Source organism: Phoenix dactylifera, chromosome 2, assembly GCF_051530095.1.
Source record: "Phoenix dactylifera cultivar Ajwa chromosome 2, Ajwa_hap1_PhDact_Kaust_v1.1, whole genome shotgun sequence".
Classification (NCBI taxonomy): Eukaryota; Viridiplantae; Streptophyta; class Magnoliopsida; order Arecales; family Arecaceae; genus Phoenix; species Phoenix dactylifera.
The window spans coordinates 49,658,117-49,672,728 of record NC_143191.1 but is presented as its reverse complement, the minus strand read 5'-3'; the positions used below and the strand labels follow the sequence as shown (position 1 = coordinate 49,672,728).

The 14,612-nt window shown below is 39.4% G+C and overlaps 1 protein-coding gene and 1 long non-coding RNA gene across 3 annotated transcripts; both read left to right on the top strand.

Moving 5' to 3' along the window:
- Window positions 1-3,998: 3,998 nt before the first annotated feature.
- Window positions 3,999-6,607, top strand: LOC148714878 (uncharacterized). Its single transcript, XR_016399531.1, has 4 exons — window positions 3,999-5,518; window positions 5,620-5,712; window positions 5,809-6,352; window positions 6,453-6,607. It is a non-coding gene; the product is annotated as an uncharacterized LOC148714878 (long non-coding RNA).
- Window positions 6,608-6,913: 306 nt separating this feature from the next.
- LOC120110303 (putative potassium transporter 14) lies at window positions 6,914-13,542 on the top strand. 2 transcript variants are annotated; one of them, XM_088716780.2, is made up of 7 exons: window positions 6,914-7,659; window positions 7,772-7,886; window positions 8,092-8,346; window positions 10,955-11,477; window positions 12,754-12,855; window positions 12,947-13,297; window positions 13,399-13,542. In XM_088716780.2, exons 1-5 carry the CDS (start codon window positions 7,552-7,554, stop codon window positions 12,800-12,802), a joined length of 1,050 nt encoding a protein of 349 aa, XP_088572906.2. In that variant the 5' UTR covers window positions 6,914-7,551; the 3' UTR covers window positions 12,803-12,855; window positions 12,947-13,297; window positions 13,399-13,542. The 2 variants fall into 2 exon arrangements, with proteins under 2 accessions (XP_088572906.2, XP_038980857.3); XM_039124929.3 differs by lacking the exons at window positions 12,754-12,855; window positions 12,947-13,297; window positions 13,399-13,542 and having other exon boundaries at window positions 10,955-11,769.
- The last annotated feature ends 1,070 nt before the right edge of the window (window positions 13,543-14,612 follow it).

Below are 14,612 nucleotides of genomic sequence, written 5' to 3'. Positions count from 1 at the left end.
ATTGCCCTCCATTGCTATATCCAGAGTTATGGCATTCTTTGTTGCAGTCTGGGATGTCATCGCATGTTCCAACACAAACATAAGCTGCTTTCACTACAAGAAAAACTATATTTCCCAACTTTTGTCTGCCGACGCTAAGTAGAAGCGTCGGTGAAGTCTGGCTTCCGCCGACGCTTATAAGCGTCGTCGCAACCCGTAGCTTGGGCCGACGCTTTTAAGTGTCGGCGGAAGCAAAAATCCTTTTTTTTTTTCCCTCCCAACGACGCTTTAGAAAGCGTCGTCGGAGGCCATTATCCCCCCCTCCCCTCTTCCCGATCCCTAACCCATCCAGCCGCCCCCCTCCCCTTCTCTCTCCGCCGCTCGCCCCCTCCCCCCTCCTCTCTACAAATCCCCTCCCCTTTCCCGATCCCTCAAACCCCCTCCCTTACAAATCTCTAACCCCCTCCCGATTCTTGATTAGGTTCCTTCCAAGAAGCGAGAGAGAGAGCGGCCACCCAAGCCCCCGATCCTTCTTCTCCGGCGTCGATGGAGTTCGATGGAGCTTCCTCCCTCTTCTCCGGCGTCGGCTTCATGCCTTCTCAGGCCACCCAAGCCCCCGATCCCTCTTCTCCAGCGTCGATGGAGTTCGATGGAGCTTCCTCCCTCTTCTCCGGCGTCGGCTTCATGCCTTCTCAGGCCACCCAAGCCCCCGATCCCTCTTCTCCGGCGTCGATGGAGTTCGATGGAGCTTCCTCCCTCTTCTCCGGCGTCGGCTTCATGCCTTCTCAGGCCACCCAAGCCCCCGATCCCTCCTCCTTCTCCCCCGCCAAGGTACCCATCGCCTCTCTCTCTCTCTCTCTGTAGGAAGTCGAAGTCGAAGTCGAAGTGGGAGAAGAAGCAGCAGCAGCAGCAGCAACAGGGCTCCGCTGCTGCCTCCGACCAGCCCCCGGCCAACCCGCCGCCCAAAGAGGGCGAATGACCGTGCGATTCCCCGTCAGAAAAGGATGTTGCCCCGGTGACCTGGGCCGATCTTGCCCTGACGCCGGCGGCCACCCAGACACGTCCTCCATCCTCCGCCGAGGAGCAGGCGAAGGCCGCGGCGGATCGGGCGCAGCAGAGGAGGCGACGGCGGCCACGGCGATAGCTTCGGCGGCGGTTTTCTTGGGTATTTTTATATTTTTTTTTTTGTGTAAAAAAAATTTATGACGACGCTTTAAAGCGTCGCTAATTGAACTGGTTGAGGAATTTTAGCGACGCTTAAAAGCGTCGCTAAAAATAACCTTTAGCGACGCTTTCCAAATGCGTCAGAAATTTTTTTTCCACTCCGACATAGCCGACGCTTTGGTGACGCTTTGAAAAGCGTCGGGAAGAAACTTACCGACGCTTATAAGCGTCGGTAAAAGCCTCAAAAAGCGTTGCCAAAGCTCCTTTTTCTTGTAGTGTTTTGCTGTGACAACAAAATAATTTTTGAGTTAGCATAAACATTTACACCTGCATGCACAAAAATTTAGAGCATCCGAGCATAACTAAGGTATGCTACATGAATGTTAAATAAAAAAGAATGATGTGTTTAGAGGCCTTCATGGCTACATGTTCTTTCTATTTTCTACACTGAAATAGAAGAAGATATGCACCATAAGCGAAGAACACAGCGAGAACGATGATGGCCATTAAAATTTTTTTGGCAGTGGAAGAGGAGGAGGGAGCCATGTCGAACTTCTTCGTGATCTTGTTTGAGAGTATGCACCAGAGGTTCTAATTTATACTTGTCCAAGACGTTTCTATTGTTGAGCACTAACGGTTGCATCGAGGGAGTTTTGTTTCTTTTAATTGCCATTAGCCACTATTTATTGGATCATTTTCATAGGAGTTTCCTATATCTTAATGGGAACGTTAGCGTTTTTGTTGTGTTCCGTTTCTTCCTGGCATCTTAATTAATACTAGCGGATTAAGTGACTTGGTAGCCATTATTCTGAAACGTTTGAGAACAATAGGATCCATTTTGATCGGCATTCTTCAAAAGCTGGCTAAAGGAATGTTTAATACCATCGATGGAATTAGAAGACATGATTTAATATTTCTCCGTTATCTTGGAATCTTGAACGTCCATTGTTTACTGCTTGTGATGCAAAACGTTTTGGCAAAATTTAATGACTTTTAAGATTATCAAGATTTTTGTTGAAGACTATTCTTAGAGCAACGTACACTCGAAAGACATGTCGATCTTGATGCTTTATATGGCGATGTCCTGGCTTACACTGGTTTTATAATTTAAAATTTGCAATTTATGATGGTGGGATAGATTATAGATATAACGGCCACTACAACAAATGTGAGTTATGGCGACTTTCTTTTCCCGACGCTAGGCTAAAGCGTCGGTAAAGTTTGGCTCGGCCTAACCTTTTCCGACGTTTTTACGTAGCGTCGGTTAATCTCCAGGCGTCGACGACGCTAAAAAGCGTCGTTAGAAAACATAATACCCCCAACCGCTCGCCCGACCCCCTCTCCTCATTTTCTATCGCTCGATGCCCTAGCTCCATCACCCGGCCGACTTCTCACCTCCATCGCCGACTTCCCCGCTGCCGTCGACCTCGCCCTCGTCTGAGGTAAGCCTCCTTCTTCTCCTCGTCCTTGTCCTCCTCCTCCTCCTCCTCCTGCTCTAACTGATCTCACCTCCATCCCTAGCCCCGATCGGCGATCGAAGATTCCGCTTCTCCGCCGTCGTCTGAGGTAAGCCTCATACTCCTCCTCCTCCTCCAACTCTTTTTTTGTTTCTTTTCTTTAACGCTCGCCCGGCCCCGTCTCCTCATCCTCTGTCGGCCCTAGCTACTCCGCCGCCGTCGACATCGCCGTCGTCTGAGGTAAGTGATCCTCATACTCTCCGTTAAGCTGCATAACTGCTTGCTGTGAACATATCTAATGACTTTCCTAGATTATGCATTTAGAATCCTGTAGGAAAATTTGTTCACCAGTTGAGGGTGTATAATTATGTTGTTTTAGGTTTTTTTTTTTTAATCTGCTGTTTTATCCCTGAAAACAAAAAAAAAAAAGCCTCATAATAATTATGATGCCTCATGATCTCGTGCACCATTATTACCAGACTATTCAAGAACAGAATATGGGGCCTCTTTGGGATCAGAAGGAGGAGAATCAATTCCATCATGGATAATGTAATTGTGAGAGGCAAACTATGCTGAACAAAGCTGCTCCATTTCTACTCTCAGTCCTCTCTGTAATTAATGGCTGGCATCCACTATTTCGGAAGGAAAGGAAAGATAAAAAAAAGAAAACTTGGTTGCTTGAAACTTTGAAAAGTTTTTGTTTTATTTTTTGATGTTTAGCTTCTTCTCTTACACCCATTAAAAGCTGTCTTTCTCCATCTGATTATTGAGAAGATGTGCCATAGGTTCGTATCTTGTAAGAAGTTTTTTTTATTGGTTGGTTGAAGTTTCTTCTGATAATAGTTACCCTTGTGTTCATCCTTGTTTCCTTCCATGCTCTTCAAGTTTCTAAAACTTGTTCTTACCTGAAGAATTCTTGTTAATTTTTTTTAACAAGAATGGTAATGATGTAACATGTTATCTTTTTAGTTAATTTGGAGTAGTTGCTTTCATAATGAGGTGGACTATTTTGGACTAGGAATCAAAATTATCCAGTATGATAATGTTATGAAATGATAATGGATTTGTGGGAGGTGGCTGAACATAACTTTTTTCCTAAGTTTTTCTCTTATAGTTAGCATTAAAAAATATTGGTCTTCAGAGGGAGATTAGGAAGCCAAGAGATGTTAATAATTGTTGTGCAGTGGCTTATGCTTAATTTTGGAAGGAATATCTGACACAGCAATATTTAAGTCATTCTCCCACATGTTATGTTATAAAAAATTGCACATATAAGGTAGCATTAGTTGCTGCTGGTTTTCCAAGTATTATAAGATGGTTTAAGGATTTTGTAAAAACTTGTGGAGTTTAAAGATGCAGGAACATATGATTTTCTGCTAGCTTCTTATTTCTTACAGTGAAGTAAATAGCAGGTGGCATTAAAAGTCCAGCTGAAGCTTAGTTTAGCTGAAGCATTTTTGATTAAGTCATGTCCTATGCGTGTAGTTGACATCGTTTAGCAGGACAACTCCAAGACCACTTAAAAAAGTTCTTTTATGTGCTCAAGCTGAGGATGGAGGTTCCTACAAATGATCACTGATACCTGATTAACAAGAATTCTCCAGGTAAGAACAAGTTTTAGAAACTTGAAGAGGATGTTATAGAAATATAATTTATTGGTGACTCTTAGAAGGGCAACACTTTATCATTTGGAATACTATACTGGAGCAATAAAAGCATGGTGCTATTGATAGTGCAGTTTATGTTTTGCATCAATGGTTTCTTCTTTTAAAGGCACTGCTACTATTTGGTGGTTGACAACGTGAGAATCATATGGTTAGTCTCTTAAGGAGTTCATCTGGCGTTGGGCTGAAAGATACTAAATTTGGTCCAATGTCTTGGTGAAGACACAGTGATGTGGGATCATATTATCTACCCTCTATAGTCTACATGAATTAAAGCATCTCCAAGGGGGATTAGGGATTGAAAATTAGAAGGGCGAAATCCTCATGAACTGTTAACATGAAGATTAGTGTCCTTGCTTTCTGACTTGGAGCAGTAAGAGCATGAGGTGAGGTGACTTGAAACAGACATATTCTATTGCAATTCATTTAGATTTTATTTATTATTTAACTAATATTGCTTCTTTTTGTGCATACTAGGTAACAATATGCCGCGAGGAAAACGATTCAGAGATGTTGAGTTTCAGCACACATCCGTGGGATCTTCTTCCGATCAGTCCCTACGGTCCCAACAGCCCGACGAGCCCCAGCAGCACGAGTCTCAGTCTACGCACGTGCCACCTGTTGATTGTCCAGACATGGATGACGTGCACATCCAAGGTAATTTGATTTACATTTTTTATATTAATTTTTCTTACAATCCATGGATATTTTATTTTATTTTTATAGATGGACTAGGGAGAGTGAGGAGGACACGAGGACCCACTCGAGCACAGGACGTGTGGAGCCTACGTGAGGATGAGAAGATCGTCGTCCAATGCAATGAACTGGGGCAGCCTATCAAGAGGGCTGCAAGCATTTTATCGACTTTTCTAGGATCGGTTGCGCGGAAGGGTCAGTTGTGTCCGCTCAACTATACGAAATGGAATGAAATGCTTTCTTCGTATAAGGTTGAGCTTCTTAAAGTTATTGAGGTAAAGAATTGAATTTGCTTACTATCACAATTTTATTTTTTGATTTATCATTGTTATAACATTCTTAACTTTGGTGTAGAAAAAGTTTGTCCTTCTTGCAAATAGCCATGATTGGGTGCTGAAGTCCGTCAACCGCAAATGGAAAGAGTATAAGGCGAAACTAAAGACGGACTGGAAGCATGTGGGCATGACTGAAGAGGAGGTGGCTCGTGTTTGTCCTCCTGATGTAATCCCTCATCAATGGAGGGAGCTTATCCACTATTGGTTTTCAGAGAAAGCTCAGGTTGTATTTATTTTTTCAATTCCTTAGATTGTATTTACTAATAATATAGATTACAAATTTATATATTAAATATATTATATTGTTTATTCTTTTTTTGGAAGACATATTTCAACATTGGTAGAGCTGCACGAGCCTCTCAGACTGTTCCTCATACTTTAGGCTCAATGAGTTATGCTAGGCGTAGAGCTGAATTCGTAAGTTATTTTGAAACTCTTTGAAACTATTTTAAAATGTTCTATCATATAGCATGTATCATGATAACTAGCGAGTCAATATATTTTTTGTTGTAGATGGATGATAATGGGAGGGAGCCTGGTAAGGTGGAGTTTTATAAGATGACTCACACCCATCGAGATGGCAGTTTTGTTCGGAAGAAGGCAAGAGATATAGTTGTATGTATTCATTTTTGAATCTTTCAACGATATTATTATTAGTTCTATTATTGCCATACATTAATATGACTTTTCCTTTTGTGCATTATAGGACAGGGCAACAACTCTTATTTCAGAGCGTGTCGGGGAGTCATCATCATCCGACGCGACCAGTCATATCGAAGCTCAGGTGCTCACCGAATTATTGGGCCCAGAGCATTATGGTCGAGTGAGGGGTTATGGCATTGGAGTTACCCCCACTCAGTTGTCTGCAGTGGGAATGTATACAAGAAATGTTGGAGAAGGTAGTAGCAATGCAGAAGTTAGTAGACTTCGGACAACAATTGAAGATATGAAGGATCGCCATCAGGCAGAGTTGGCGGAGCTGAAGCAGAACCAACAAACTTTGCAGTCTCAGCTTGAGCATATTTCATCTATGTTGCGGCGATTTCTCCCTTCTCAGGTAAATAACTATATATATTTGATGACTTTACATAATTATCACTTATTTTCATGAGTTAATGATTTTCATAACTTCTAAAGTTTCTCCTTTTTTTTTGTAGATTTCTGATACTTCAACAGCTCGTAGAGATGATGATGGTGCTGAATCCGGTCACTGATATTTTTGAGACCGTTATCTAAGGAGTTTTATATGTATCTTTCTTATATTTTTCAAAATACATTGTAATTTTGAACTTATTATATAAATTTCATCATATATGACAATATAAATTTTTTGAATAATCTGAATGTTTGTTTTGATGTAAATGTAATGCAGGTTTATATTGCTATAATATGTTTCATAGTATTTGTTCTTCTAAATTTTTTTTTCGTAAAAAAATCCTCTCCCGACGCTTTATAGCGTCGTTAAAAACCCCCTTGGCACGGGCTGGCACGCTTTCCCCGATGCAAGAAAGCGTCGGTAAAAATGTTCAAGCGACGCTCTAAAGCGTCGGTAAAAACGTGTTGTAAGCTATCCAATTGTAACATGAATTAATTCAAGATTATTGGAACAATTGTATTCTTAAAGCAGGGTAATCTTCGACTAGATCGATAGATGCATATGAAGTTAATAGTTTATTGCTATGTGTTTGCAATATTCTTAATATTCAATCAAATACTCCTCCAATCTTTTTGTCTTGAAGCAGAAATCAATGGATAAATAAGAAATACCAGATGTGTTTATTTATTATCAAGGAAAAGGCAAAAGAAAACAAAAAGTGGTTGGTGGTGGCCACTTCTGCAGTCTGCTTGAAAATAGTGTAGTTGAAATTTGCTTCAGGGAGAAAATGGGATCAGATTCATTTCTTTATCAGGATCTGATTTATTCTGGTATTTGGTGATCTTTCCACTTCCTTTTCCACCTCTCAGAGAATAAAGAAAAAAGAATTCCTCTGAACCAAATTCTTGAAGCAATGAGTATCCAATTTATCTGTTTTTCATAAAAAGCAGTTAACTGGTCTCTGCCATACATTTCTTTGGAGCTAAATGGACCCTTAATGGTAAATCAAGCAATGTTTCTTGAACTAAAAGTTTCAGAAACTACTTAGTCTATTGTTGTGCTTTGTTGATGCTTACTTTTCAGAAATAATAGATATTTTGGTCTTTTTATCAGGATTCTAGCCAGGAAATGGGGCTAGATTTTGTAGTTACTGTTTCATCATGTGCATTCATGATCATAAAATATCACCCACACTTATGCCCAATTGTTTTACAGGTTCTGAGGCAATGTTTGCAGATCTTTGCTATTTCTCTGTAGGATCTGTTCAGGCAATGAATTACACACTGTGCTTTGGATACCTTCTTCCTGTTGCAGCTTCTTAAACATCCTCAGACCTTTTTTAACTTTTGACATTCTGATTGCTTTAAGTAATTATTGCAGCTAACTTTTGTGTTTTTGGTTCTGCCCTGCCTTCTGTTGGGATACCTTGGCCAAGCTGCATTCCTTATGGAAAATCTAACTACCTCTGAGCAGGTCTTCTTTTCGTCCATCCCAAGTAAGCTGGAGATTTATTTAAATATATGCATTTCTATGTTTAACAAGTAGATAAACCATGTTTCGATAATTACTTTTTTCTGGGCTGATGTTTTATGCATAGAAAACACATTATGAATGAATTCTCTCAGATGAATAATTTTTAATTTTATTTTGGTTTGATTCATTATATCCTGTTATGCATGATGCTTATATTTGGTTATCAGGTTGGGCTTTTTGGCCAGTCCTTCTCGTAGCCAACATTGCTGCATTGATTGCAAGTCGGACAATGACAACAGCGACATTTTCATGCATAAAACAATCAACAGCGCTTGGTTGTTTTCCTCGTCTCAAAATTATTCACACATCACGGAAGTTCATGGGTCAGATATATGTTCCGGTCATAAATTGGTTTCTGCTGGTCTTCTGCTTGGCATTTGTTGCCACCTTTGGAAGCATAACTGACATTGGCAATGCATATGGTAATGTAGAATCAATTCTGATTCCTTGATATGTCTTTTCCATTCAAACAATAAATTTCCATTTGTCATATTTGTTTCGCAAAGTTCCCTTAACAGAAATCTAAATTAGGCAGCCTTGAGAAACTAATGGCTGCTTTTCGAGGTTTTATATTTGAAAATCATGATTTTATTTTTTCAATGAATATCAAACGTGATATTGAATCCACATTTTGAATTGGGTCAAATTTTGAATCCAAGTCTAATTCATTTCATTTACCTCATATTCAATATTTATTTTATTGATCCATCAGTTTTTTTTTTTTTTTTTTTGGGGGGGGGGGGGGGGGGGGGGGGGGGGGGGGGGGCGGGTCAAATCATGTACATGTTTGTTGTTTTATATATCCTAAACATATTATTCAACAGAATAACAACTAAACAATGTATAGACATTATTAACAACCCATTCCACTTGGCTATGTATTATCATCAAAAACACAGATTGATTATTACCTACATAACATTTATCACTATCTACAAATCTGTTTCTTAATGTCGATGTGGATTGTGAAAAATATCATTCATGGTTTTGGGCTATTTGGGTTAAGACAAGTCACTTAGTGATCCATAAATTGTCCATATTTGTGATTGGTCATTTTTATCGGTCCAAGTGTAGTCCAACTGACTTTGGTTGAAACTAGATCAGATTCTTTTTGTGTAAGTTTTGGATTGCAAGTGGGTCAATGTAATCCATTTGCAGCGCTGACTGCATGGTCCATCATCTTGGAGTAAAATGGACGTTACTGGCAAGCCTTTGGGCTTGATTATGGTTACTGCATTGTGCATGCTGAGGTATCTTGCCTAAGTACTCCAGAAATGTATCTCTTTATTTCTAAACTTTGCACAGGAAATCAGATCCTTCTCTTGTAATGAAGATATTATTTCTTCCTGTACCTGTTGGTTGTACAGTGGCACTATGCTGATTCCCTGGCTCAATCAATATTACCTTATTTGCACGCAAACTTCTTTGATGATACTGTTAAGAAGCATAATTAAAGAAAAGATTAGTAAGAAATCAATGAAGAATATGGTAAAGAAGAAAACTCTTGCAATCTGAAATTATTTCAGCATATATAATACATTCTTTTAGCCATACTTACGTGCATTTCATGCTCTTCCAGCATACACCTTTCAGCCTGACCTGATGCTTATTTGGTTTTTTCTAAGATTCATATCTATTATTGTAATAGGCTATGTAAGATTTTTCCCTAGCTGGCTAAAGAGTCCTTCTGTTGAGGTACTGGAGTCCAATAAGACTTCTTAATTCTTATGATATACTCCATGAGTTAGTATTGAATATCTTTTCATCTTAGGTTATGCATTCGTAATTTTCAGACATGCTGCTGACTGTCAACTCAATGGCTGCAGTTGATGTGTGCTCTGATGTCTTTACTACATGTTCGTGTCTTATACTTCATTTGAACTAATATTTGGGCATGTGCAGTGCACGTGATACAAGGATGGATGTAATCCCATCTAATTCATGCGTTTTTATTAATACACTCCTCATTGTTTCATGCACTTTTCCCCCTCTCTTTCCCTTTAAGATAGCAGGCTGAACCAAGCAAAGCACAATTTTGAAGACGAGGGCATGTCTAGAATGAGACATGGACAAATACCTTAGAGTGACATTAGACACGGTAATAGGCATTCATGGATGGATATGAACAGATGGAATGTTGTTCTTGTGTCCAAAGTGAATTGCTATAAGTACATCAAAGATTGACTAATGGAATTGGATGAAAAAATTGGAAGGGCTATTCGATTGACTTGGTGCTGAGTAAAGATCAAATGGATCTTCATGATCTCAAAAGAGAAATTGAGAGAATGGACAAGGATAGGCAGATGAGAGTTTATTTTGTTATTTTATATTAAGCAAACATGGCAGGTGGCTTGGAGAGAGAGATGGAGGGACCCAGAGATGGAGGCTCAAAGTGTGTAAAGGTGGACATAAAACTAGTTGTCAGAACCGGCTCAAAAGGAATTGGTGTTGTAAAAGTAGAAATAAGACTAATTTCTGGCACCAGCTACTTTGACACCAAAAATCATATTATAATTAGTGGATATATCTTTGAAACACTTGAGTGATGTAAGCTACAAGAAGAAATTCACAAAAGATGAAAATAATATTTAAACCTTAACTAACTAGCCTCCTCGCTTCTTAATGGGTTAAGTTTTTCAGACAAAGGCGGGGATGAAATTTTATAACATTTTACAAGCAAGTCCTAACCTGATGGCAACCAGCTAGTTGGTACTAAATTCTAGGCCATGGCAACTTCGGGCAAGAGAGGGCTTGCCATGAAGTGTAGGTGGTCAGTTGGCAAGTAGGTAGATCTACTGTATAGGTTTTATTAATATAAACCAAGAAGCCCAATTAGAATGTGATTACTGAAAGAAGAAAAGTAGTTATAGGTAAACTAAGGTATCACAATTTTCTTTTTTTTTTAATTTGTTTTCTTCAGTACTATTTTTTTTCTTTTTATTGTGTTACATGCAGTTAAATTATATTTTTTACATGTGCTCTTCTTTTTTTCCTGTTTGGGTCTTTTATATATAGAATCTTTTTTTGCAGGCACTGCAGAACTTGGAATAATGATGATGACAACAATTCTAGTAACCATCATTATGCTTCTAATATGGCAGATTAACATCTTCATAGTGCTTTTGTTTGTCATATTCTTTCTGGGGCTGGAATTAGTTTTCTTCACTTCTGTTTTGGGTAGTGCGGAGGCTGGAAGTTGGGTTTTGTTGATTTTTGCAGCAATATTGTTTATGATAATGTACATATGGACTTATGGGAGCAAGCTAAAGTATGAATCCGAAGTTAAACAGAAGCTTTCAATGGATCTGATGATGGAGTTGGGCTGCAACCTTGGTACCATTAGAGCCCCTGGTATTAGCTTAGTTTACAATGAGTTAGTGAAAGGAATTCCAGCAATATTTGGACACTTTCTGACCACCCTTCCAGCAATCCACTCTATGATCATATTTGTGTGCATAAAATATGTGCCAGTTCCTGTAGTTCCTCAGAGCGAAAGGTTTCTCTTCCGGCGTGTCTGCCCAAAGAGCTATCACATGTTCCGTTGCATCGCTAGGTATGTCGTATCCCAGTGTTTTGGACATGGACATGACTTAATTTTGTTGGAGCATTAGTTTGTGAAAACATAAGGTTATTTGGAGACAAGGTCATGCTTATTGATGTGGTCATATTCTGAAAATGATAATCATGCTTATTTCATATTTCTTGGGTTGGTGGTCTATCAAGCTCAGTTACTGCTGGCCCTAGCTTGGTGCACATTCAAATTCAAGTACTAGTATGAATTATCTTGTTGGATGTTCTATGGCATATGCTTATTGCACAGCTACATAAATTCTTAAACACAATAATCATGTTTATGTCTCATTTGTTAAGTTTTCTAGCTATCTTGGTCCAATCTTGGTTCACAAATTCAGATTGTGAACAATAAGGGATGCTAGAGACTAAGGGCTTTGGTCAAAGTCCTTGTTCATGAAGTAGATAACTACATGGAATCCACCATTTAATAGGGGAGGAAAAAATTACAACTTCCATTACTTTGATAAAATTCCTAGCCTGTTTAAATTTCTTGAAAAGGAGATGTTTAGCACATTCATGGTGGTTCAGGCCTTCTGGGCTCATAAATTTCTTGAAAAGGAGATGTTTAGCACATTCATGTTGGTTCAGGCCTTCTGGGCTCATTACTGGAATGGGAAAGAAAGAGGCAGAAGATGACAATCAAAAGTAACTTATTTGGCTGCTTATGAATTACTACAATTATCTCAAAAAATAATTCTAAACTTCAGAAATAAATAAATAAATAAAACTACTGCTAGCCCCATCGTACTCTAGTGCATGTTGTTTATACTGCCCACGAAGGAAGTGATGCTTTTATAACAAGTGTACACGGATAAAGAGAAATTTTTCAATTGAATTTAGACTTACAACCTTCTTGATTCAGAAAGTAAGAAAGTAAAGAGGGAGTGTCAATGTTCAAAATATTTCACATTTTACCGAGGTATTAGGGATGATCTCCTTGCTTGATCTCGTCTAGATTATGCAATTGATAAGCCAGTTTGTTACTGATTCTTGTATTTTCCACTCCATAGTTGTTCTTCGGACCCTTTACTATTTCAAAGGCACCCTCATACATCACTTATTGCCTTCCCCCTCCCCACTTTGGTTGTGGGCATGTGCTGATGCTGACCAGGTCCATGTTGTCATAAATCATTGTTCACTAATTAACTATTATGTGCTTCGTAAGTTATTTTGAAACTCTTTGAAACTATTTTAAAATGTTCTATCATATAGCATGTATCATGATAACTAGCGAGTCAATATATTTTTTGTTGTAGATGGATGATAATGGGAGGGAGCCTGGTAAGGTGGAGTTTTATAAGATGACTCACACCCATCGAGATGGCAGTTTTGTTCGGGAAGAGGCAAGAGATATAGTTGTATGTATTCATTTTTGAATCTTTCAACGATATTATTATTAGTTCTATTATTGCCATACATTAATATGACTTTTCCTTTTGTGCATTATAGGACAGGGCAACAACTCTTATTTCAGAGCGTGTCGGGGAGTCATCATCATCCGACGCGACCAGTCATATCGAAGCTCAGGTGCTCACCGAATTATTGGGCCCAGAGCGTTATGGTCGAGTGAGGGGTTATGGCATTGGAGTTACCCCCACTCAGTTGTCTGCAGTGGGAATGTATACAAGAAATGTTAGAGAAGGTAGTAGCAATGCAGAAGTTAGTTGACTTCGGGCAACAATTGAAGATATGAAGGATCGCCATCAGGCAGAGTTGGCAGAGCTGAAGCAGAACCAACAAACTTTGCAGTCTCAGCTTGAGCATATTTCATCTATGTTGCGGCGATTTCTCCCTTCTCAGGTAAATAACTATATATATTTGATGACTTTACATAATTATCACTTATTTTCATGAGTTAATGATTTTCATAACTTCTAAAGTTTCTCCTTTTTTTTTTGTAGATTTCTGATACTTCAACAGCTCGTAGAGATGATGATGGTGCTAAATCCGGTCACTGATATTTTTGAGACCGTTATCTAAGGAGTTTTATATGTATCTTTCTTATATTTTTCAAAATACATTGTAATTTTGAACTTATTATGTAAATTTCATCATATATGACAATATAAATTTTTTGAATGATCTGAATGTTTGTTTTGATGTAAATGTAATGCAGGTTTATATTGCTAGAATATGTTTCTTAGTATTTGTTCTTCTAATTTTTTTTTTCGTAAAAAAATCCTCTCCCGACGCTTTATAGCGTCGTTAAAAACCCCACGCTTTCCCCGACGCAAGGAAAGCGTCGGTAAAAATGTTCAAGCGACGCTCTATAGCGTCGGTAAAAACGTGTTGTAAGCTATCCGCCGCACCCGCGTTCTATTTTATGCCGACGCGTCTTTGCGTCGGGAAAACCCCATACACCGACGCTTAATGAAGCGTCGGTAAAGCCCTACTTTGGCCGACGCTTTTTCCTAGCGTCGGCAAAAACATTTCCCGCTCTAGTATAGCCGACGCTTTGGCGACGCTTTCGAGGCGTCGGCTATATTTTCACCGACGCTTATAAGCGTCGGTAAAGGCTAGAATAAACGCCGGGAAAAACCCATTTTCCTGTAGTGAAAGAAGGGTACCTGTGAGGATTTTGGAGCTGATTGGAAACGGAGCCGGTTGGGCTTGTGAGGTGGAGAACGGAGGGAAAGAGAAGGGTTGGGGAAGGCCTTGGAGATGTTGGTGACCAAGACACCTCGTCCTCCTCCAAACATGGCTGCCATCAGTGTTATCAACCAAGTCCTATCCTCTTACTTCTCCTTGTTTACACCTTGACGTTTCAAGATCTCTTCTCTGCTTGGTACACCCTAAACCACTGTTTCATGAGCTCGTTGTGAGTAGAAGTAGCAGGAGAAAATGAGGTGGGGTATGATTTGAGGCCGACACGTGGGGTGACACGTTGCGTGCATGCTGAGACAAGTCAACACGTGGCGAGAACGGTCGCCGTGTCGGCATCGCATGCACGGTATAAGTTTACTTCTGCGTGGTCTAAAGTCTAAACGGGAAACTAAGGTTATTCCCTAAACAATAATATCTATTCTTTTTACTGAGCTTCTAAAAATATTTAATGACATTTATTTTTGGGTACCAAACATCATTCTGCAGTATCTTTGAGAATATCTTATATCAT

Coding starts and splice junctions, on each gene's coding strand:
- LOC120110303 (XM_039124929.3), top strand. CDS start 7,552: ATGTGCATTCATGATCATAAAATATCACCCACACTTATGCCCAATTGT. Junction 7,660..7,771: donor TCTCTGTAGGATCTGTTCAG/GCAATGAATTAC, acceptor TAATTATTGCAG/CTAACTTTTGTGTTTTTGGT. Junction 7,887..8,091: donor CTTCTTTTCGTCCATCCCAA/GTAAGCTGGAGA, acceptor TTTGGTTATCAG/GTTGGGCTTTTTGGCCAGTC.